Source organism: Nannospalax galili, unplaced genomic scaffold, assembly GCF_000622305.1.
Source record: "Nannospalax galili isolate Female #2095 unplaced genomic scaffold, S.galili_v1.0 scaffold1016, whole genome shotgun sequence".
Lineage (NCBI taxonomy): Eukaryota > Metazoa > Chordata > Mammalia > Rodentia > Spalacidae > Nannospalax > Nannospalax galili.
This window is the reverse complement of record NW_008337919.1, coordinates 558,155-581,588: the sequence shown is the minus strand read 5'-3', so window position 1 is coordinate 581,588 and position 23,434 is coordinate 558,155. Positions and strand designations below refer to the sequence as shown.

Sequence of the window (23,434 nt, the reverse complement as noted above, 5' to 3'; positions counted from 1 at the left end):
GAAGAAACAAACTAGGGCAAGCACTGAGCAGGCAGATGCTACAGCTGAAGTCCTGCCCTCTCTCAGAGCTCTCGCCTTCATTACCTGTGATTTTTCCACAGATGCATTGTGCTTGTCACACATGGGACTGATCTCCATGCCGCGCTCCCGCTCCCTATCTCCCTGGCGGAAGAACTCCTCCATTATCCGGTCTGTCCACTGGCGGTACAGCTGGAGAGGCTTGGTTGGGTTGCTCAGATCTGCACAGTGCACCATATTCTGAAGGACCTAAAATGGATCGAGGCATTCTTTGTTCAGTATCTGCTCTGCTTTTAGAAAAAAATTTAACTAGCAATTCAAATCAGATGACTGTGACACTTAAAAAAATACATGTAGTGTAAGATTTATTTCAAACAACTCAACATGATGTGCTTATGTGTGGTTCACACTTGTATTAATAGTCCCAAATTATGGCACTTCTACAGCATTTAAGTGTCATGAGAGAAACTGTTTATGTGCATGGATGAATAAATTCAGAGCTGTTCAAATGGTTATTTGGATGTTAGTGTTTTTTATGTATAGTAGAAGAAACATTAAACATTAGGGTTTTTTTTTTTTAATCAAACCCTATAAAACTTTTGGTTTATGATGAAGAACTCTAATCTTTTTAATGTGTCTCCCCTCCCATCAGATATCCTAAGCCTTTTGTTTACAAAAAGGCCCTGATGCATTCTGGAAATCTGATGGCCCAGCGTGAAGCCCCTCCCCTCTTTGGCCAACCCTCTTCTCCCTTCCTTTGCATTGATTCTTATAAAAAGTCAACAGTAGAAAACTGTGAGGTAGGTCCCTAGTCAACGGGAAGACACAGTCCTCTCCAGTTAGGGATAAAACCTATCAATTACCAGATTTGGTAGCACATGCCTTTAATCCCAGCTGTGTCAGGCAGAGTTCTGTGAGATCAAGGCTAGCCTGGTCTACATAGTGAGTGCCAGGCCAGCTGGGGCTATGAGGAGTCTCAAAAACAAACAAGCAAGCAAAAACATAATAGACTTCCTGCTGTGGTGTGATTGCTTGTTCTGAATGACAAAACAAGACACCCTTTTGCAATACTAAAAGCTTCTTTGCTGAGTTACTTTTGCTAAATAATTGGCTGGATTATTAGACCTGAGATTTTATTTCTAACAATATAATACATACATGAAAAGTCCCGTAAGAATAAGAATGTGGATGAAAATCCACATATAATCTCTAAATGTGTAAGATGGGAAAAGGAGACTACGTCTTATTTCTTTTCCCACACAGACACGTAGGCATATATATACATATACAGCCACATACAGAACAAACTCAAATGATTTACCTGAATCCTATCAGAATAATTATCAAGAAGGAGAACTCCAGAGCTTGTTACTTTCTTAGTTTCAACCATAGTTTTCAAATCAGCCAGTAGATTCATGTGTTTCGACATGTCTGTTGCAAGAACCTTAAAGGACAAAGAATATTTCATTAAGTAAAGTCCAGAGCAAAAAGTGAGAATTTGAAAATGAAAAGAGAAATTATTTTTAGAGTTAAAAAGGAATAGAAAAACACTATGACTTCTAATGGCAGTGTCTAGAAATATTTTTGTCTTGGGGCAGTCTCTCTTCCTCTTTATGAATGAGTTTTCTGGAAGACCAAGAAAACATATGCAATACACAGAAATACTAGAACTACTAAGTACTTGACCACCACTTGCACGGTGAGAAGACAAAAGCTAAAACACCACCATACATTCTGAGGACACTTTTATTCCTTGGATACAAAGCCATTTCTCGACTGCACTGAGGTGATTCAAGGCCACTCAAAGATCACTTTGGAAACAAAGTATTTTTGTTAGTTTTGTACTGATCCAGACAGATCACTTTTCCCTGTGTATGAGCAAAGTTGAAAAGTGTAATTCTGGGGCTGGTGAGTTGGCTCAGGGGCTGGAAAGGTGCTTACTGCCAGGCCTGATAACCTGAGTTTGATCTCTGGAACCCACATGGTGGAAAGAGAGAACTGACTCCCATAAGTTGTTCTCTGACCTCCACATGCTCACTATGGCAGAGGCAAATCCCCCACCCCAGTTAGCTATAAGTAAATAAATAAATAACTGTAATTAACAGTTTTTAAAGCATAATTTTATAATAGCCAGAGGTTTTTCCCCAACTATCAGAATAATTCTGAATAGTGAATATAGAGAAAAGAGTAAAGTTAGGGATGATCCTAACTAGAGAGAGAAGGTAAAAAACTCTACTGGAGTGTGGTGGATGCTGCCTGTGTTCGGTGAGTCATCTTTGTCTGCCTGCCACTGGCCAAGGGAGCTCAGAGAACAAAACCCAAATAATGAAGATGAACTAGCATTTTTCTTAAATCAGAACTGCTAAAAACAGACTCTATTACAGACCATCCCTGGCAGCAGCAGAGGCAGCTTCTAGAACACAAAGGGCAACGACAGGTTTGGAAATACACTTTTAAAAAAAACTGGTATTTATCTTATTCTTACTTTTCTAAATAAGAGTTTGAAAAACTTGAATCATAGTTTTATCTGTTACTTACAATGTCAATGACCATTTTCCTTAAAGATTGTCTTTGCTTTTTGGTCAGATTCTGGAAAATGTCACAGTTTTCTTCCTGGAGCAACTTAAAACCCACAGCCAAATGATGGTTCTCTAAGACAGAAGAGTCATTGTACATCAAGGCAAGTTCAGAATCTGAAAGGAAAAGAGGCAGAAGGTCACCAAAGCTTTTTAATTAGGTGTGTGTCTCACTCTATGCAATTTTCCCCCAACGTCTCTGCTGCCATTCCTAATATTCAAGGACAAACATATCAGCCAACATAACTGCCAACGGAACACTGGAATCTTAGTGAACTCCGGTGTGACTGACACCAGTCTATGGGTCTCTGCTTCTTCTCTTTTGAAGTGAAAGAAGTGAACCAGACTATCTTTTACCCCTTCTCAGGATCTGCTATCATCTCACTAGACTATGGCATTATTCTTAACATATGCAACAGGTCCAGAGCATAAGGTGTCATTTCCTGATAACCATGGAATATATGCCCTTATATAATGTGCAGATCACAGGGCAAGACTGTCTATAGTCAGAGCAGGTACCAGGGAAGTATTAGATTTGTTCATGTTGCTCATCTTTCTTATTCATTTTTACCCCCGTTTTCTTTTCTAAGAGTCCTGGCAGTACTCTATAAATGTAAAATGCCTCTTGTCCACCTGCTCATGGCTTCACTGAGATGCTGTGTACAATTGTCTACATGCCCCATAATGGAGATTTTGGAATTCTTCTTATTGCTTTATGTATTAAAGGCAAGAAGACAGTCTCGTAACAGCCCTAGACTGTGAAGGTTGTCCCCCCCCGCACCCTGCCAAGGCACTTAAGTCACTCTAAAAATTTAAAGGATACACATTTGATCTTTTTTAATCACTAATGCTCGGGATATATTAAGAGGCTTTCTCTAAGGCAGAAATGCCGGCACTAATCATTGACTGCTTTGAAGGAGCTTGGGTGGGCAGGGGCGCTTGTGACATAGCTCACCCAGGAGACCCTATGATTTTATCAGAATTATACATGTGCGAAAGGGCACATCAATTCTTTGTTCTCAACTCCAGAAACAGAGATGTATGGAGTTCCAGGGAGTACACGTTTAGGCATTATTGGTCAGTTTTATTTCTTCTGGAAAAACCAGCACTGGATAAGTCATATAAATATATACATATGTATGTGTGTGTATATACATACATATATTTCATGTTGGGGATCAAAGCTTTACTTTTAAATAGTCTGTGAAAGCTTATAGTTAAACATGTAGAAATCAGAAATTTCGGTAACAATACAGGATCTGAACACATGATATTATTTTATTTCCATAGTCAAGTCATATTAAATAAGCAGATACTGAAGGGAAGGCATAATGTTTTATAACTTAGAGATATAACAATGAGTTAATCTCCTAGGGTCCTTTTACAGGAGTAAATACATGTGCAGATAAGGGGTATTAACATAAGATTCACTTGGTCTGACAAAACACTATGCCCCTGGAAGAAAGAAGAACAAAGCAGGCGGGTTGGAGGCTGCAGTTTCCAGGAGGGAGATTTACACTGCATTCTACTGGCCTGTGGTGCAGGGCAGATGCCCAAGGACACTGGCTAAGGCTGCTTTGGAAAGCAGTTACCTGATGACATTTAGGAAGATCAGAACTGGTCAGGAAGGTTAGGAAATGATTCTTTAGTGGATGGGGGGAGGGAGTGAGGTACTCTACAGCCTCCTCAGTCTCTGAACTCTGTCGCAGGAACACTGACACCTGGCAGTAAATGCTGAGTTTTAAATGAACAAATACTAGCATTTAAGAAATTGGACAAGAGGATATTCTATGCTTTTCACTGAAGGTGTGTGGCTACATGCAAGAGAGAAGGCATTGTGTTCAGGAAAGATGTTCACCTACCACTTCAGCACTTCTAAGTAGTTCTTGAAGACTTGGGTACAATGTACATACAGTACAGGGGCAGAGAGGATAGCTGACCTGCCTCTGTTGAAACCCTTTCATCTTCAAGCTAGGTATGAGCCCCCTCTTCCAAGAAGTCTTTTTTGATTGCCCCAGGTACAACTGCTCACTTCCTCCTCTCAGTGCCTACCCTACCCTGTGCTGTACACTGAACATTATCACATGACCTTTTCTGCCCTAATCTCTGAACAAAGCTGACTCTCCTAACCTACTTAAGAGACTCGAGACTGTAAATAAAATGAAAGATTTTTAGTTAACTATACTGGTTATCTGGTTTCTCCCAGGTACTTCACTTCCTCCTAACTTAGAAACAAAAAGAAGAGAATATTCTAAGATACCATATTTTAGAGGCTTCAGCTGCCATGAATTGTCAGCGGTTCGTGGGTGTATCCTATCTAATGCTCACAAGATCTCATGGGAAGATCTTAATGTGATAGCCATTCACAAATGAAGAAAATGAGCCTTAGGGAAGGTAAGTTTGCCAGTGTCATCTAGGTGGTACACACTAGGGCCAATACTTGAAGGAAAGCTGTCTGTTTCTAGAGCCCTCACATTATACTTTTATTACGATGATTTAAAAATAGAGATAACAGCCGGGCGTGGTGCACGCCTTTAATCCCAGCACTTGGGAAGCAGAGGCAGGTGGATCTTTGTGAGTTCGAGGCGAGCCTGGCCTACATAGTGAGTTCCAGGACAGCTGGGGCTACAAGGAGACCCTGTCTCAAGAAAGACACAAAAAAAAGAGACAACAGTGACTCCATCAAGTCCTGAGCTTTTCTTTGTGGGGGAGACTTTTTTTTCACTGCTTCAATCTCATTGCTAATTATGGATCTGTTTAAGTTGTTTTCATCTTCTTAATTCTAATTTTGATGATTTCAGGGCCTTGCTCCCAAATCCTAAAGTTCCATGCCATGAATCACCTACGGAAACTCTCTCATAGCTCCAGACAACATCCCTATCTGCCAATGGCATGCAAAGCACCACTGGACAGACCCATTGCATCGCAGAGCCCCTTGCACAGCAGTCCGGCTCGGGAAGAGATTTCTTTCATTCTGGGCTATTGAAAAACCCAGCAGCAGCTTTTCACTCCATTCAGTAATGGGCCAGAGTAACACCCCAATGAAAAGACTCCACTGCTTCTAAAACCACTCAGGCCCAGGAGGCATTGTGCCTCCTCCTAGGTAACCTCTTGCCTTTCATTTTAGAAGGGATGGCCCAAATGCCCACATGTTGGGCCCTTTGAAAATTTGATAAGGTAGAAAGTCTGTGAATTTTCACTAGATTCCTTTCCCAGTCAAGATTTTCACTTTAACAGTTGTCTTGGAAATTTTAGAGCTCACTATATTTCAGTCAGTCCCCCAACTGCAGGAGAGAAGGCTCTATCTCCTGACACACTCAGAAACATAAGCTGTTTATGTGTGCTTGATTGGGTAGTTCCAAACCCTGAGCTCATCATTCCCAATCAACACTGGGTCCAGTGACATTGGAAGTGAACAAGCAATGTCATCATATTCCTGAGGTTTCTAAAAAAAAGGTTGAAATGATACAGTCACTCAGCTTCTTGTTTCTTATCCATGGTTGATGAGAAGTACCCCAGGCATTTATCTTGGCTATTTCTAGGAATAATTCAAAATATGGACTATTGGTATTCACTGTACTACTAGAAATAGAGTCATCAGTGTCTTCAATGAATCTAAGAGATTAGGTAGCCAATATCAGAAATCCTAGAACCAATTCAGAAAGCTCATCTTTAAAATTCCATTCCTCCCAAACCAGTCTTACATCCAAAATCTGTGTGAGTTATGCTTCTCCACTGAGGCATAGCCAGGACAGATAGATACATAAATTCTGATATATACACTCTTATATGTTTGCTGTAGGAATTGGCTCATGCTTGTGAAAGCCATAAAAACTTGAGATCTGGAGTGTTACAAGCTGGAGAGCCAAGCAAGCCAGTGGCAATGCAGTCCTAGTCAGAAGGCCTTAGGAAAGGAATGACCAGGAGAGAGGAAGTTAATGTAAATTCCATTCATATCTGAAGTTCCTAGAACCAGTGACATGGGTATCTGAGAGGAGAAGATGGATATGGATGTCTCAGCTCAAATGAGGAAGCTCTTTACCCTTCCTTACCTCTGTACTCTTCTATTGGTCCCTTATTAGCTGGGTGATGACATCTATTCACATTGGTGAGGATGATCTTTACTCAGTCTACTAATTCAAATGCTAATCTCATAAAAATAAGCCCATCTAAACTCAAGACTTTCCAGCTTTCTAGCCACCCCATAACCTAGTGAGGCTGACATATGAAACTAACCCTCACATCTTCTTGGACTCGACTTTCCTAGGTAGCAAAGACTTGCTTTCTGCCGCTTTGATAAGACTGTGGTCCTTATACACTGAGGGCAAGTACTAAGTACATTAAGGAGTTCTTATTGACTGTGCTGCAGTTTAGGTTTAAAAGAACTTCATGTTAAAGTGCTTTTTTTTAATAGTCAAAGAATAAAATAATGGGGAAGAAATGTGATGCTCTAAAAAGAGCTCTATAAAAAAGAAATTCAGCCAAGCGTGGTGGTGCACGCCTTTAATCCCAGCACTCGGGAGGCTGAGGCAGGCAGATCTCTGTGAGTTCAAGGCCAGCCTGGTCTACATAGTGAGTTCCAGGACAGCTGGGGCTACAGAGAGACCCTGTCTCAAAAAGACCAAAAAAATTCAAATTATTTTGCCAGTTAAACTTAAAATTTTTAAAAACCAAGAACTGGCAAGGGTGTCGGGGAAAGGACATGCTGTTGGTAAAAAGGTAAGCGGGGATACGCTTTCTAGTGAACCAATGAAGGAATGCATATAAAATGTAAAATAAGAAAATTAAGATTACACAGGTTCAAAACAATGCAAGCAAAAGAAAGTGGACAACCTAGTATCTACTCATCGATGTCAAGGCAATTCAGCTCTTTTTTTGGGGGGAACATGTCCATTCTAGGTTTCTGAGTAGACAAAAGACCAAGAGAAAACACCAACACTGTGAGTTTTATATATCCAAAGTCCCGTGTTTGTACAGTTGCCTAGGGAGATGTCTGAAAAACCTGGTGAGATTGTCTCAGGGGAGGAATTTCAGGTGAGTTTTAATCCCTTCATCATTTTCCACACTGTTTCTGTTCTACCTTACAATAAAAACATTGCTTTTGCAAAAGCTTAACTGAATAAATATTTTTTAAAAAGTTGAATCTTGAGAAGACATGTATCCTAAAGTAAGAGAGACATGGAGTCAAATCTCAAAGCTACAAAATTTCAATATTCACAAAAGGCAAATCCCATGTGTACTTATCTGCTGGATGTAACACGGTCTTAAGAACAAATTAAATGCATGTTCATTATATGTGTTTGAGGTAAAACAATCACAAGTTCACAAATCAAACCAATGTCACTGTGAAATCAGCACCCAATCTCTCCTCTTTTGTACTAGCTCTAAAATAACAATCCTCACGAAAGTGCTAGGATAATGACATAACGTTGTTAGCAGAAAGGAATTGGAGGGCACACCGAATAACGCTGCTGACCTGTCCTCCATAGACCACCACTGGAAAGACGGTGGCGGCTACTCAGACTTACATCTAGCAGCTCTCAGCTCATCAGAGGAAACAGGCAGGGAACAGTCTGTGTAAGTGGCACCAAGAGTAAAGGAAGACTTGACCCTGTGTGATGGCAAGAAGGCTTACATGCAGCTGGACAGCTTAAGATCAGGTCAAAGACAGTAGGTGTGTTCACCAATAGTGAAAACTGTGCTGCCTTTTTTTTGCTGAGCTAGGTTTGGCCGGTTAGAAAAATGACAGCATGCTTCACTACACAGTGTCTCTAAGCACTGGAAGCATTAATAGAAGCCTCTGGAAGAATTTGAGAAGGACCAGTGGGAAGGTGGAGAGGCAAGAGATTGTGGGGGGCGGGGGTGGGGGGTGAATTTTATCAAGTTATATTACATACATGTATGATAATATCATAATATAATGCCAAAGTATTTATGTACATGTATGAGAAAGCCATATATTAAAACACCATTATTTTGTACAATTACTATATGCTATTTTTTAAAAAAGACTTTTGAACAAAAACTGTCCTGCTCTTCCCACTTCACCCCATCTCCAGGCCCAATACGGTCTGAATTTGTCCACTGCATGAAGTAGCAGCTCATGCACTGTACTTAGTTGTTAAACTGTCTCCTCTAGCAAAATGCAAGTTAGTATGAGTCAAAGTTTTGCTCTGTTCTCTATGTATTATTACTGCCTGGAATTATTACTTGATATTCAGTTGGTTTTCAGCACATTTCTGATGAATTAAAATAGTCTTTGTGGTTATAGCTACATAATCACATTTGTTAAAAAATTATATTATTTGGAAGGTTTACATAGGCAAAGAAAATTCATTATATAATCTACTAGCATAGCTATGAAAATATATTAAAATAATATTAGATTTTTAATAGCTATAAAGTATACAGACTAGCAGCTACATAAAGTTTCTCTGCTCTTAGAAACCCAAGGACACATGCTTTGAATACGTAACTAATGGGAACAAATCCTGGGAATAAATCTTTCTCTCTAAACTTGGACATATTTACTGTAAAGAAAGCAGATTCTCTTTCCAAGTAAAATTTAATGCTATACTGTTTTTTTCTCTCTTTTTTTTCCAGAAAATAAAGCTGTGAAGTCAAAACGTTTTTGAAATGATAAATACCTTCTGACATACTATACTCAAGTAAAGCTTAACCTCTCACTGTAAATTGAGAATCAGTAAATGGCCTCATTTTGAAACAGCACAGGTTTCATCAGCTCTGCTGGGTAGAAACGATCCCCCTGCTTTCAGAGCCTCTATGGTGTATTCAGTGAGTGTAAACACAGTTAATATGAAACCGTTGGTCCCCCAAACTAACACCCCCAAACCAACCACTGAGAACCATGATCACAGCTAAGAGGACTGGGCCTCACTGCAGCAGGAAGCAGGTGGGTCAGCCACTGTGTCTGTAGTCTCCTCAAGTAGCAAAAAGCCCATGTGAGAAGGCTGGTCAGGAGAATAAAATATCTGGCCTGGATAAAGACCTAAGTTTCCAGATTTGCTGGTCACAGGACCACCCCTAAGAAAGCAGGTTCACCTTAAATCATGCTAAAGAGATGTGCAGAACACCTAACTTTTTCTACCTATAATCCCTGTCCCTTAGTGCAGTTCTCTCGGAACCCACCAGCCAGTCACAAATTTGGGCTCTCCGTAGGTCTGTCTGTTTTTCTGAATTTTTCAGAAAAGCTTAACCTCGCCCTTTCTTCTTTATATTTCTTTTCTAATCATGCTTTCTCTAATGCTTTGGACTGCCTCAACATTTTGGGTTTCTTTACCTTTTTCTCCAAAGCTCCTTCTCCTCTACCACATGGTGTCTGTCTGACCTCCATTCAGACTAAACCAGCATGGCTTCATGGCTTTATTCCTTCTCCCCTACATTCTCCTCCTCAAGGCAGGTATTATGGCTTGCCTGCCCTGAGTATTTTTCTTTAAGTCTAATAAAACTGTTCTAAAGCTTCCTTGAGTCCATTCTTAAATTCTTTTATGAATGAGACTCAGGACCATCTATTGGAACCCTGTTTTTTCCCTGTATCAGTAAGGTACGTATCCTTCCAACTATGGGTTGGAAGGGTTTAAATTTTGGTGATTAGACCTCAAGAATTCCTTATTAGAACAAACAGATGAATCTCTTAGCTTTGAGCAGTTGGAAGCTCTGAGCCAAGAAGTGAAAGTGTGTTAGTCTGACTCACTGATGCTGAATCCATCCATGAAACCAAGGAAAAAATATAAAACAAGTCATTTTTTAAAGGGTACTGCTAATTAGAAATAAGCACATAAATTTGATAGCATATTATTACACAAAGATTTTATGTTTGTTACAAGTTTAAAGTGATTAGAATTTCACTGATTGCATGTTGTGAATATAAGACATTTGCATTACTGGAAAAGAAGAAAGGAAAGAAAGGAGGGTGAGAGGGTGAGAGAAGGGGAAGCAGGGAGGGAGGAAGGGAAGGAGGCAAAACTGCAGGCTTCCATGAGCCCAGTGGAAATTCTGATGGGCCCTAGGATATTTTTGTACACCAAGCAGTTGGCTCAGGAATAACATAGCCTCATCACACGCCACAATCTGAAAACATTAGCAACCCAAGGAGAGCTGCTCGAGGAATAGAGGGCTTCTCTGTGTTACTGTGGTCACACAGAGCATCATGACATTAGTAGGCAGCAAAGAACTTCCAGAAGTAGAACATGCAACTTCTAACTAGGCAAGCCACCGGAAAAATGACCTGAAATAGACACCTTTGGCCACTCTCTAAATATTTATAATCATCCCCAAAGTTTCTCCATTATCTATTTTAGTGTCTAAAATCTAGAGATAGCAGTTGTGCTAGCTCCACAGTTGCCCACCATAATGCCCAGGTGCCAGTCAAATCAACTGCCCTTGAAGTGTTCACAGAAAGAGAACTTGACCTTATTGTCCTTAAAACACAGCAGAGCTCTTGAAAGACAGTGACTGGACGAATTGCTTAAAATGTGTTTTCTATTCCTAATTCTGTTGCTACAATAAGGGAACATACAATAGGATACATAAAAGAATACAAAGAAAATATCTTCTCCCTTTTGAGACAGAGTTTCCCTGTAGCCAGGACTAGCCTGGATTCACTGTAGAGACCAGGGTGACCTGGAACTCACAGAGATCCATCTGTCTCTGCCTCCAGAGTGCTGGGATTAAAGGCATGAACCACCACCCCCAGTTCTGATTTTGGTAATTTAAAGAAACATAGTGCCTTTCTTAAATATCAAAACTAAATCTAAACAAACTATGCTTATGTATCTGTTGAAACTTATACTGTTAAGGCTACATCAAGGCATGCATGAACATCAAAACACTGTGTTAGGTCAGGCTTATGGAAAGAACCAGTGTAGACTGTGCTGTGTGATCTGCTAGCTCTTCTCAGAAAGGACACTGTCAGCAATGCAAGTCTGGGAAGCAGATTCAGTGGTAAATATTTATGTGTGCATTTTGTGAGTTCTGGAAGTTCCTGCTACAGGTTCTCACAAAGTGGCTGGAACATGAAATGTACCCTGTGTAGCCAGCAGCAATAAGTGCTTAAATCTAACATCTAAATTGTGGTCTAGTAACCACATATACCAGGAGACTGTGACTTTTCTGATCCACTTTTCTATGGGAGAATGCCTATTGTGTTATACGGTTCTAAGGAGGCTGTTAAAAGATATGAGTAGACTGAATCTTAAAGGCCTGAATTAAACCTTTCAAGGCACAGTTACATTTGAATTCTCTGTTTAGATCTGGCTGCAGTAATGTTTAGGAAGTAAATTGTGAACACACTGATACTACTGTAGCCAGATTAATGTATCACGTGTGTGAGCCCGTGCACGCGCAAACACCACACCACACACACACACACACACACACACACACACACAAAACACACTACAACCCACAGATTTAAGCAGAGGAAAGGAGAAAGGCAGATTCTTAATGTGAAAAAAAAAAACAACTATTTTGGATTTTTCATACATAAAAGTAAATTTATATCAGTATAACATAGCACAATGGGAGAAATTTAAGTCCTAGTACATTTAGGTCATTTACCTGTTAACTTCAAGTACCAAGTAGTATCTATACAATGCTACACTCTTTCTGAAGGCAGAGAACAAGCCTGCTCTAAACATTGTTACAGAGGTTTGCTGTGCATCTGTAGATCAGAACTGTCCATGCCCAGCATCTCTAACACTCTAGACGTATTTCTTATACAATGAGGGGCCACAAGGGATTCAAAGGAAACAGAATGGTATTAGGAGAAAAGGTCTTGTTATCTTTATGAGCAGATTTGAAAGGGAACTGACAGGGCTGGGCATGGTGATGGGGAAAGGAAAGCCTCAGCTTCTGGTGGGGATTAAATGATGATCTGTATAATGCCAAGGAAGTTTAGAATTAAGTCCTCCAAGCTTTGTTTGTTTTAGTCAAAAATTTAAGGACAGAAGAGCTACCTAAAAGAGCTACATGTTTTCACTTCTCACCACCCTATCCAGCAACAAAGCATCGGATTATCTTTAGAGATGTGCCTGAACATGCTCATGTTTTTCACACGTCATCTGTCTCACAGGAGACCATGATAATTTTCAGAGGTAAAGCTGCATTAGCATTATACTACCACTAAAACATATTTGAAGAATGTGAGTTTGTAAACATCACTCAGTTGTTTAAAAAGATAAAGGGAAAAATTGTTTTGCAGAAATAAATAAGCTTCACTTACTTGTATTGATCAGAAATTGATTTGAAACACCAGGATGGTCTACATCGTGTATTGCACTGGCAAAAATTGCTGCAAGAATCTCCAAATCTGTAAACACAGCCTGGAAAATCAGACAATACAGATAATATTACTATTCTGTTACTCTACAGTGATATAAACAAAAGGATTATATAAATAAATGAGAAATAAATTCTTTCTAGAAATAAGTATTTTTCTAAAATAAAAATTTCCTAGAATTCAGGAGTATTATTATTATTATAGAATTCACAATATTATTACTATGATGCATCAAGAAGCCCCCTTCAAACACACTATGTCTATGAATTTCTTAAATGTGATCTCAAATCTCTCCTGTTCATTATATTTTGTGAAAATATTATAGAGCATCTGGAATTATGTTGAAAGAAACTAAGAGTTTATAAGTAAATTGTTTAATAATACTCTGACAATGCTCAAAAAATTAATGACCTAAGAAATTATTCTCTTTCCTTATAGTCAAGGCTTCTTGGTCTCAGTATACCTAACACTGTGGGCAGGCAATTATTGTCTACATTATAGGGCTTTTTAGTGAATTCCTGGCCTACTCAAAACATGCTGGTAGCATGTACATCCAAAACTGTCTCCAAGTATCCCCAAATGTGCCTGGGTATTGGGATGGAGGAGACAAGGACACACATCATCACCTTCTGAAAAATCACCCAACCGAATAATGAGGTCTTGGCAAAATTTATAATGAAACCATTTTAAACTATATAGCAAAAGAGACTCTTTCCCCCAAGTGATTATGGAAATCAAATCCCTTTATTAAACAACATTTTAGGATGTGGAAAATTTAAAGAAGTATTTCCTTCTAATAAATTCTTGGAAAGTATTAATATGTTGCTTATATTCTAAGAAACAGTCATCCTTTGAACTATAAATATGAAAACGTCTCAATGTCAAGAGCCCTGAAATGAATTTTTCTGTTTGAAACTGTGTGTTTTGACAACGCAGTGGAGATCTTTTTTAAACGTTGGAACCTCCTTTAATTTTATGTCTTATAGAGTTTATAATGAGTAAAAGATTATATAAGCATAATAATTCATCTGTAAACATAGAAATGTACAGCCAATTTTGAAAGAGATGTACCCTAGCTCAGAAAAATGTTATTGAATAGGTTAATGCTGTTGTAATGATGTCGAAAGTATTTGGGAGCTTGTATCTAATCCTTAAAAGATTTTAGGGTTACCTCTTCAGAGAGGACAATGTTATGTAATGAAATGCTTCTTTTAATTAAAATAAATAAAAAATAAATAAATAAAGTGGCTGAGCAGAAATAAAAAAAACAAAAAACAAAAACTAGAGTCAGTCAGTCAGTGTATGGTGTGAAATGTCCACTGGGCCATTTCAAAGAAGCAATGTCACAAACAGATGACTCCCTAAATCTTTGCCCAATTTTCACAGGCAAAATTTATCAAAGGCTCTGTTGTTTGTTAACTATACACATTTTTTCTTCTTATTATAAGTCAATATAATTCCAATAAAATTAGTTATCATCTGTACTATAAGCCTTTCAACACAAGTTTAAGAGACCTTTATGAGTGTCAACAGAGAGCTGCTGACATCTTAGAGAATAGACTTACCTCCAGAGCAGGTGTAGATAATAGCACGTGAGTAGACTGGACAACGTCTGCAGCATGGATGTTGTTGTGATAGGCTACGTCAGCATGGTAGTGGTCTTCAAGAGTCATAAGATATGTAATTAATGTGTCTACTGGAATTTTAAATGTTTTTAATAAATCTCGTTCCTGTAAGAAAAGAAACCATCTTAACATTTTTGTCTTTATATTAAAAATAGTTCCTCAGAGTGTATATATATATATATATATATATATATATATATCATGTACCACTATTGCCTACAGATAAGCCATAATCAGAAATGTCACTTTGCCATGTCTATTGAAGGAAGTGGAAACATTCGGTGAGGCTAGACACTTTGGGGACAACTCCACAGCTGTAGCCAAGTTGTCCTTCTGGAGGCCAACAGTGCTGTAGTTGAGTTCTACAGCGTGAGGAATGCTGCCAGGCCCTGGGTCAGAGGAGCTACAGAGGAGCCAACTTTGCCCCTCAATCACATTAGATCAATCCAACACTTATGCTAAGGCTAGAGCTCCCCATTTAATCGCAAGGTACCATGCAGTCCAGAGACTGGACAGTTTGAGTATAAAATGACCCCAAAAACTCATGTGTTGAGGCCCAGTCTCCATCCTGGTGGCACTGTTAAGAGTTGATTGTATAATGAGGATGTTAACTGCATCAGTGCACTCACTGCTAAATGGGGCTTAGCTGAAGGAAGCAGGCCATGGGGAACCTGCCTTTTGAAAAGTGTCTTGTCTTGGACTCTTTTTGTCCCTGGACTCTTTCATTCTCTCTCTCTACTTCTTGAGGTAAGCTGTTTTATTCTGCCATGTGTTCTTTGCCATGATATCCTCCTGCCTTATCACAGCCTAAAGGCAATGGAACAACTGATTGAAACTGGGAGCCAAAATAAAGCATTCTTCCTTCTAAAATGATTTGCTCAGCTATGTTGTCATAGCAGCAGAAAAAACCCAACACAGTCCATGGTTAGAAGGAACATTACCTGAAAAATGGTGTGCATGATGACAGTCAGAGGCCGGTTACCAGACAGCTCTGCTATTCTGAAAACATGGAGACCCCATTTGTTCACATCTTCTAGTTCCTAGAGTGAAGGAAAATACCCAACGATAAGGAACATGAAGAACAGGAGACAGTGTACAGAAGCATTTTTAAATCATTGACTTTGATGGGAAACATTGCTAAGATTTTTTAAAATACTGATGCATTTTAAATGCAATGGATGCAACATGTAGTTGCAGGCAAACTTTAGGCAAATTGACTTAAATATATTGAAAACTAAACAGTACTGCTTAAACTTATGATTCTGACAGTAAATTATATTCATTTGCTTTCAATATTGATCACAAATAATCTCTTCAATGGTTAAAAATCTAGTCACAGAATGTAACCAGCATTCTAAAATCCAGAAGAGATGATGGATTTTTAACTTTTTAAGGTCAAAAGTCAAATAAAGGGGTGGAGGGCTGAAGAAATGGCTCAGCAGTTAAGAGCACTGGCTGCTCTTGCAGAGGACCCAGATTTGTATCCTAGCACCCACATGGCAGCTAACAAACACCTGTAATTCCAGTTCCAGGGGATCTGACTCCCTCTTCTGGCCTCTGTGGGCATTACATGACACGGGTATACTTGCACACATGCAGGCAAAACACTCAAATACATAAAACAAAAAAATCTAAAGTTTTAAAAATCAAAGGAAGATACAAAAATTTTAAAAACCAAACCAATCCCCCAAACAAAAATGTACAAACCACCTGTCCAAATACTATATATTAATAAAATCCAGTAATTTATAGACCTTTGTGAAGTAATTTTCCCATTTTCAAAAAATTACACCAGAGATTACTGAACTTCTCCATCTATTTAAAATAAAAGAAAAATGGCTGAGTGTGATTTCACATGCCTTTAATCCAAACACTCAGGAGGCAAAGGCAGGCAGAACTCCTGTGAGTTGGAGGACAGCCTGGGCTGTTTCAAAAAATACATAAATTTTGGGTTGGAGAGATGGTTCAGAGGTTAAGAGCACTGACTTTTCTTTTCAGAGAGCCTAGGCTTTGTTTCCAGCACCCACCTGGCAGCTAGCAACCACTTATCTGTAACTCCTGTTCTAGGGCATCCAACACCCTCCTCTGGCCTCTGTGGGCATGCACAACATGGATACACTTACATGCATGCAGGCAAAACACTCTACTACATAAAATGAAAAATAAAAAAAATTTAAATTAATTAGTAAGAAAAGAACAGGAAGAAACTTCACACAAAGACTTAGCAGCACACTTATGACCATGATCTCTGAACTCGCCTTGGCTAGGACATCTTCTTGTTCTGTTTTAACCCCAAACCTTGGGATACATGAATTGGTGAGGCTGGAGCTGTGCATCAGCTTCTTGACTCCACTGATCTGAGACATTGGCCTTTTCTTTTTTTCCTTTTCCTTCTGAGTTGGAGAGGGAATTTCCACTTCATGCTGCTTATCTTAAGAAATTGAGAAAACATCTTACATTTATTATCTGTTCTACTTGGTTTTACTTTCTAGTCACCAATGTATAAATGAACAAGATGCAATTGCTCACTGTGTATTCTAGGAAATGACTCCAAATAATACTTTTCCTTGTAGAGCTGACTACAAATTTTTGTATTTGGTATCCTCAAATACAAAATTAAACAAATTCTACTATACACTGTGAAAGACATCATCAAAGTAGACTTAGATAAAGCAAAACATTTGGTTATTTACTGTCACCAACCCCATGTTTGAAATTTCACTTAGTAGCTTGAAAATGTTTGCTAACTAAGGACTTGTGCTAGATAGCTTTAGTTGTAAACTTGATACACCTAGGAGGAGGGAACCTCAATTGGGGAATATCCTCTATGCAATTGGCCTGTGGGCATGTCTATGAGGCTTTTTCTTGATTGTTGAATGATGTGGAATGTGGCTGGTGCCACCCCTGGGCAGGTGGTCCTGCGTTATAAAAGAAAGCAGGCTGAGGCCAGGCTAGGGGAGCAAGCCAGTAAGTGGTGCTCCTCAATGGTCTGTGTTTCTGTTCCTGCCTCCGGGTTCCTGTCCTGATTTCCTACCTGGCTTCCCTCAACAGAACTGTTATTGAGTCATGTAAGCCAAATAAACCCTTTATTCTCTAAGTTGCTTTGGTCATGGTGTTTATCACAGCAATAAAAAGATAACTAGGGCAGGACTCCAGTTTCAATATGTCTTTTGAAATGGGAGAAATGCCATACACAAATGTAATAAAAACAGCAGTGTATAAGCCCAACAGCTAAGTGAGGTACGTCACACTGTGAGAGTTGAAACTGCCTTTCTGAATGACCTGAGCACTTCTGTTTTTATTCCTAGGCAATAATCAGGCAAGGTTTACAATGTAACTAAGTGTTACAGGAACAAGAGACTATCTAAAATATTATGCAATAAGTGAGAGGCACATAAGCTGATTTCTGTTTTCTACAGAAAAGATATAGATGTGAGGTATTTTAGTACAGCCATCTCTATTAAAGGCAGTGACCAGCCTCAACTCATCCTTGTACACAGTATAGGTTCAACAAACATCCGTGTAGTATTTTACTAATTAATACACAGCAGCTTTGTTTTGAAAGTAAATCTGAACCAAAGACACGTTCAAATTATTGGCTTTTGTTTATTGTATTCTCTTTCTGTAGCTGAGAAAGGGTTGTCCCACAAAACCACACTCAACTACTGCTAGCAAATTTTTCCTTTATAGTTGTACTTAGCTATGAGTTTGCCAGGCTTGATATTCACTAGATCTTCAAGCCACCAAAGCAGGGACCATTTCTAGTTTATTATTAATTACCTAGTACCCAGTAATGGTAGCTAACAAAAACTTGTTCAATATATGCATGGATATCTCTATAAACATTTTATGATTTAGTATCATGAAGAAACTAAGGATGTGGCTCAGTGGTATAGTGTCTGCTAGCATGTGCTAGGTTGTGGGTTTGACAGCTAGTACTGCAAATAAATCTATAAATAAAATATACTATATCACCTTAGATTTTAAGACTTAGAGACTTAGAGTCTAAATTTATTAATATTATGAATTAAAAACAGAATTTTAACATTTAGTTTCCAAAATGATTTAGAATTGCCCTCCAAAAATAAACAAGCAAACATCATTGAACTGCATGCTGTTATTCTCACCTAAGAATGTGTTTGATATGTACTCTGACACCTGATTTCCAGACCGACTCATTTCAGAGAGATGGGTGAGCTCCCGATTAAGCATCCTTTTAAACTGAAAGACAAAAAGGTGAAATGTGATAACAGAAGGGGAAATTTTAAGTGAAATCACATAGGCATGCTCCAAGACACTTAAAGATGCACCCAAAGAATATTTAAATCAATGTGGCAATTTACTGTCTAATGTAACTTTCTCCAGTGCTGGGAAAATAGGACAAACTGTACTGTGACTGTGTCCAGCAGGCACACATCTATGCGAGGCATGTAAGACAAAAATGAATGAATGAATTTGAGTTACATTTCCAATTTAAATAGTCACAGATAGCCAGTAGCTATCACAGAGTACAGCACAGTTTTCAACACTGAATGACATTAATTGGCAGATAAAAAGAATTTTTAAAATAAAGATAAACATAAATTATTAATATCTACAGAAGAACAATATAATTGATAAATACAGAGCTAAACAGAACATTTAAAATTTTTCTTGTTTTCTTGTTACTGTTTGACCATTTCATCCATCTATAGCATGAACTTTATCATTCCACATCCCATTCCCCTTCCTCATTCTTCTCTCTTTCCCACTAAACGCTTCCTCCCAGCAACTTTTACTCCTCACTTTCACGTTTTCCTTTCTGGGTGTGACCCATTGAGTTTCGATGTTATTGTTTTACCAACTAATTTATCATTATGGAAACTAAATATCTAATACTAGTCAAAGGTTAATGTAGAATAGTCCTAAGCCATAAAGAAAAACTGAATAGATTTATTTGAGTGCTTTTTCGGGGCTATGGAGCACTATACTGTTTTAATAAATACTATATTATCCTTTCTGAAACTGTATACAAGCATAAAGTACCACAAAATGCATTAATTCTCAGAAACCACAGACTTTACCAATCCACTTCCTAAGTCCCGAAAAGAGAAAACAGGTCAATGTTGCTTTTTTACAACTAACTTCACAATTCATTCTACTACAGCCACAGTGCCTGTTTCATCCAGGCACACTGGAATAGTCTGCCACCATAACACAGTGGCATCAATGTCCAAAATACTCAAGGAATTTATTCTTCCCTACCTACATTTGCCTCTTAATGTAAGGCCTGCCTTTGAGAATGACAGTCACCCAACCAGGTCTTTCAATATGCTTTAATAGTTTTCAACATTCAGAAACAATGTGTTTTTATGAAATAAAAATGTATCTGCTATTACATACTTGACCCAAAAATGCCATAACTATTTGACTCTAATCTTTTGTATACCTCATTTCATTATACAAGCTCTTAAGTCTGGAGAGGAAGAGTGCGTTTACCTGTTAAAAGTATTTGAAACCCAATTCTTAGAACTGAGTTAGCTTATCTAGAATTTTCAAAAATTGATGCTTCACAATTCATATAAAGATTGTCTACCAATACAGTTTGACAAATCTCTTCCAAAGTCAACCCTACTGGAAATCTAAATTAGTGATACGAATTCAACTATCATCCCAAATCCCAAGGGGGACCAAAATAATTTCAATTAACTGCTAAATACAAGAGGTTCACATTAGCTTTCTCTTATAGTTAAAAATAAACTTTCTGAAATGAATATGAATTCTATCTGTCAATATGCAGGTACAGAAAGTTTATTCTGAAATTTAAGAACACAAATTTCACTTTTTAATCCATGTATTTTTTTTACACATTCTTGTCAAGCATAAGGTGCCTATGTATGGTAGAAAGTCTAGAAAGCTTTATAGAAGACAAAAGGATCCATTTGCATTCCAACTGCTAAGATAATTATCTGTGGACCACAGATAAATAGCTGCATTTTCTTCCATTCCTTTGTATCTATGTATATATTTTTAATTGACATCATGTAGTACATGAAACATTGGATCTTGTTTGTTTTCACTTAGCATTATATTACCATCTACTGGAAAAGTAAAACTTGAGGTTTTTAAAGAATATTCAGAAAGATATTTATACTAACTAGTGTTAAAAATGTGTCCATGTTTACCTAGCTTTGTTCTTTTAAGCAAATTATCAATTCTCAACTAATTAAATGGGCTAACAATTTAAAGTGTCTTATATTTTGCCTGTCACATAATATGTGTTCAGTATTATTTGCATTCTTTCTGGTGCTCAGCCTCTGACTTGTGAGACTTTTACATTAATAACTGATTTTCATCATGCAGGACTCGAGGATGGAACTGACTATAAATATGTCTATAGCTAGTCCCCCTTTTATCCAGTCGCATCAAGGAATTTATGGCAGTATCCACCTAGGAAAGTGGCTGCTTCAAAAACACAATGTCATGTAAAATCTCTCACATATAAAACAATCCTTGCTATATAGATGATATTCACCCTGGGAAAATCTATTCATTAGGCAAAATATTTTGAACCTGTATTCAATGCAGCAGCATCTCTTTGATGTCAAGTCGTCTGTGTTATGACCAGAAGCAGCGATTTGCCACCTGATCATGACAAAGTCCTATCATAGAAAGACAGGGGTAACAGGCTTTGCTTTCAGCCACTGCAAGTCCAGCAGCAGGCTGTACAGGAGCTGCCAGACACATTGACTTCTCTCAGTTCAACTATACAGAATGAGAGAGCTTTCTGGGAGCAACCAGAAATGCCAGTTGGGGACCCACAGACCCACCTTCTACCTTACACATAGCCTAGTGGTAGGAATATTTTGCAAGATGCCCAAGTAGAAACATGGTTGTGTTATCTGTAGATAGGCTACACAAGTTATTGAATTTATCTGGAAGGATATAAACAATGATGTGCAATTTCTCTGGCAGTTTGTTTACATAACCCATTGAAATAGCCAGTGAGTACAATAATTAAGGTTAAACAAACCACTGAAAAGATTCTGCTGTGTAGACTGAATAAATGACAAGTTGTGTATTCTGTTGAATATTTCTGAGCCATATTCATTACTCCTACATTTCTCTTCTCTCTTTGTTCAAATCACAGACACATACATGAGTTGGAGAAACCCCTCAATACACACCTAGCTCTCTACCATAGCTGACTGTCTTCCAAAGAAATCAACACTTCATTTGCACATAATTATAGAGGACAATATTTAAACAATCTCCTTACAAATATTCTTCCCAGTAAGGGGGGATTTCCTAAAACATTTCAAAGAGTCAATTCAGTAATAACACAAGAGCAGTTTTTGAAGAGGACTTAAAATTGTTTCCTTTATTTTTTCTACTGATAATGAAAATTTCAGTCTACAGGGAAGCCCATAAATAAGTGCTTTCTCCACTTGTAATTGCTCTTATATAACTAGAGAATGACATACTAAATCATTTAAGAAACATTTCAATTATAAGAGAAATTTCTATAATTTTGAGCAATGATATACTCTTTATTAAGATATTTACAGAGTATTATGTGGCCTAGTAGGGGAGAAAGGATGATTTTTAAAAACAAGTAACTGATTTTAATAATAAAGAAGACATTTAAAATGCCTTTTTCTTGTGACACCATTGTATTAGGCTACACAGAAAACAAAACTGCTTGTCAATAAAACCTGAATGCAAAGTGCAGAACCACTTAATCGAGGATGTAGTTATTTTTCAAAGTTACCTCTAAATAGCTTAAGTTGATGAATTTCTTATAGGATTTGTTTTACTGTAAATGATTTGAAAATGTTACAAAGAACCATGCTTCCAACTAAGCAAAGGAGAGGGAGACTTCTAAGTGGATGCTCAAGGTCTTTGTTCTCATCATGCATGAGAATTTCTGTGTGCAGCATTTAAATCATCAAGTCCAAATGCTGTATTATGTATTTTAGAACTTCAGTTCTTCAATATACATTCTTCATTTAAGATAGTTAAGGAAGCAAACTAAGTAATAAGACAAATTAATTTTGAAACTTTCAATCCTTTGCAACTGTGTATCATTAGTGTGCATGAGAGATCCTGGTGGTGTGCATGCAAGGATGCGGCACAGGTCAACAGTAAGAATGGAGATACTGTATTCACCATGGTGTTCTGCTAAAAATCATTTGAATAGGATGCCCTCAAGTGTACAAGATTTAAATGAGCACTGCATTGACTTTATAAAAATAAATCCTTCGGAATACATAAGATCAAATATCAATATTTGACCTTCTTAAAAGCTTTTAGGGGTAGAGTGTTAAAACAAACATAAAGCAGTCCAGGAATTTTTTCTTCAAGAACAGTAACTTCTAAAATTCTTTATTTAGACTCATTTAGGTATCGTTTACAGTCACAGCACAAATATAAAGTCCTTACAAATGTCTCAAGATGGGTTTCCTAAAAGCTAAGGGATAAAGCCTGGGGAAAGGTACGAGTATTTCTTAAATTACTTTCTATTGAAAAATTTAAGCAAGAAATGGCTAGCAAAATTCAACCAAAGAAAATCTATATACTTAATGAAGCATTTAAAAATACTAAGCCACATAAAGATTTAAAGGGAAGTGAGAAATAATAGCTGTATGAATAACCAAACAGAAATGAGTTTTCTAGCTTTCTCAGAATTCAAGTAAATCTCAATAGGAAAAGTGAAATACTCCTTCGCAAAGAAACAGAAAAACATCTTCATACTGAAAGTCCTTAAAGTAGTAAAACAGAATTCTTTGAAAATGTGTTGTGATTGGCTCATATATTTAAGGCTAAACCCTGCTTTCTGAAGAAATGCTTCATTTGGGACTGATGTAGGTTTGTTATCTCCTGCTTCCATCATGGAGACACACCTCAATGCCAGCTTTACCACCAGGAGGGCAAAA

The 23,434-nt window shown here is 37.9% G+C and overlaps 1 protein-coding gene across 1 annotated transcript in view; it reads right to left on the bottom strand.

The window, feature by feature from the left end:
• Nucleotides 1-23,434, bottom strand: part of Pde4d (phosphodiesterase 4D) — a gene marked incomplete in the record, with an annotated part of 449,936 nt that overhangs the window by 5,868 nt on the left and 420,634 nt on the right. The window contains 8 exon segments of the mRNA XM_029563417.1: nucleotides 85-267; nucleotides 1,340-1,462; nucleotides 2,557-2,711; nucleotides 12,838-12,937; nucleotides 14,460-14,624; nucleotides 15,461-15,559; nucleotides 16,778-16,950; nucleotides 18,647-18,740. Of these exon segments, the coding sequence (XP_029419277.1) occupies nucleotides 85-267; nucleotides 1,340-1,462; nucleotides 2,557-2,711; nucleotides 12,838-12,937; nucleotides 14,460-14,624; nucleotides 15,461-15,559; nucleotides 16,778-16,950; nucleotides 18,647-18,740 (1,092 nt within the window).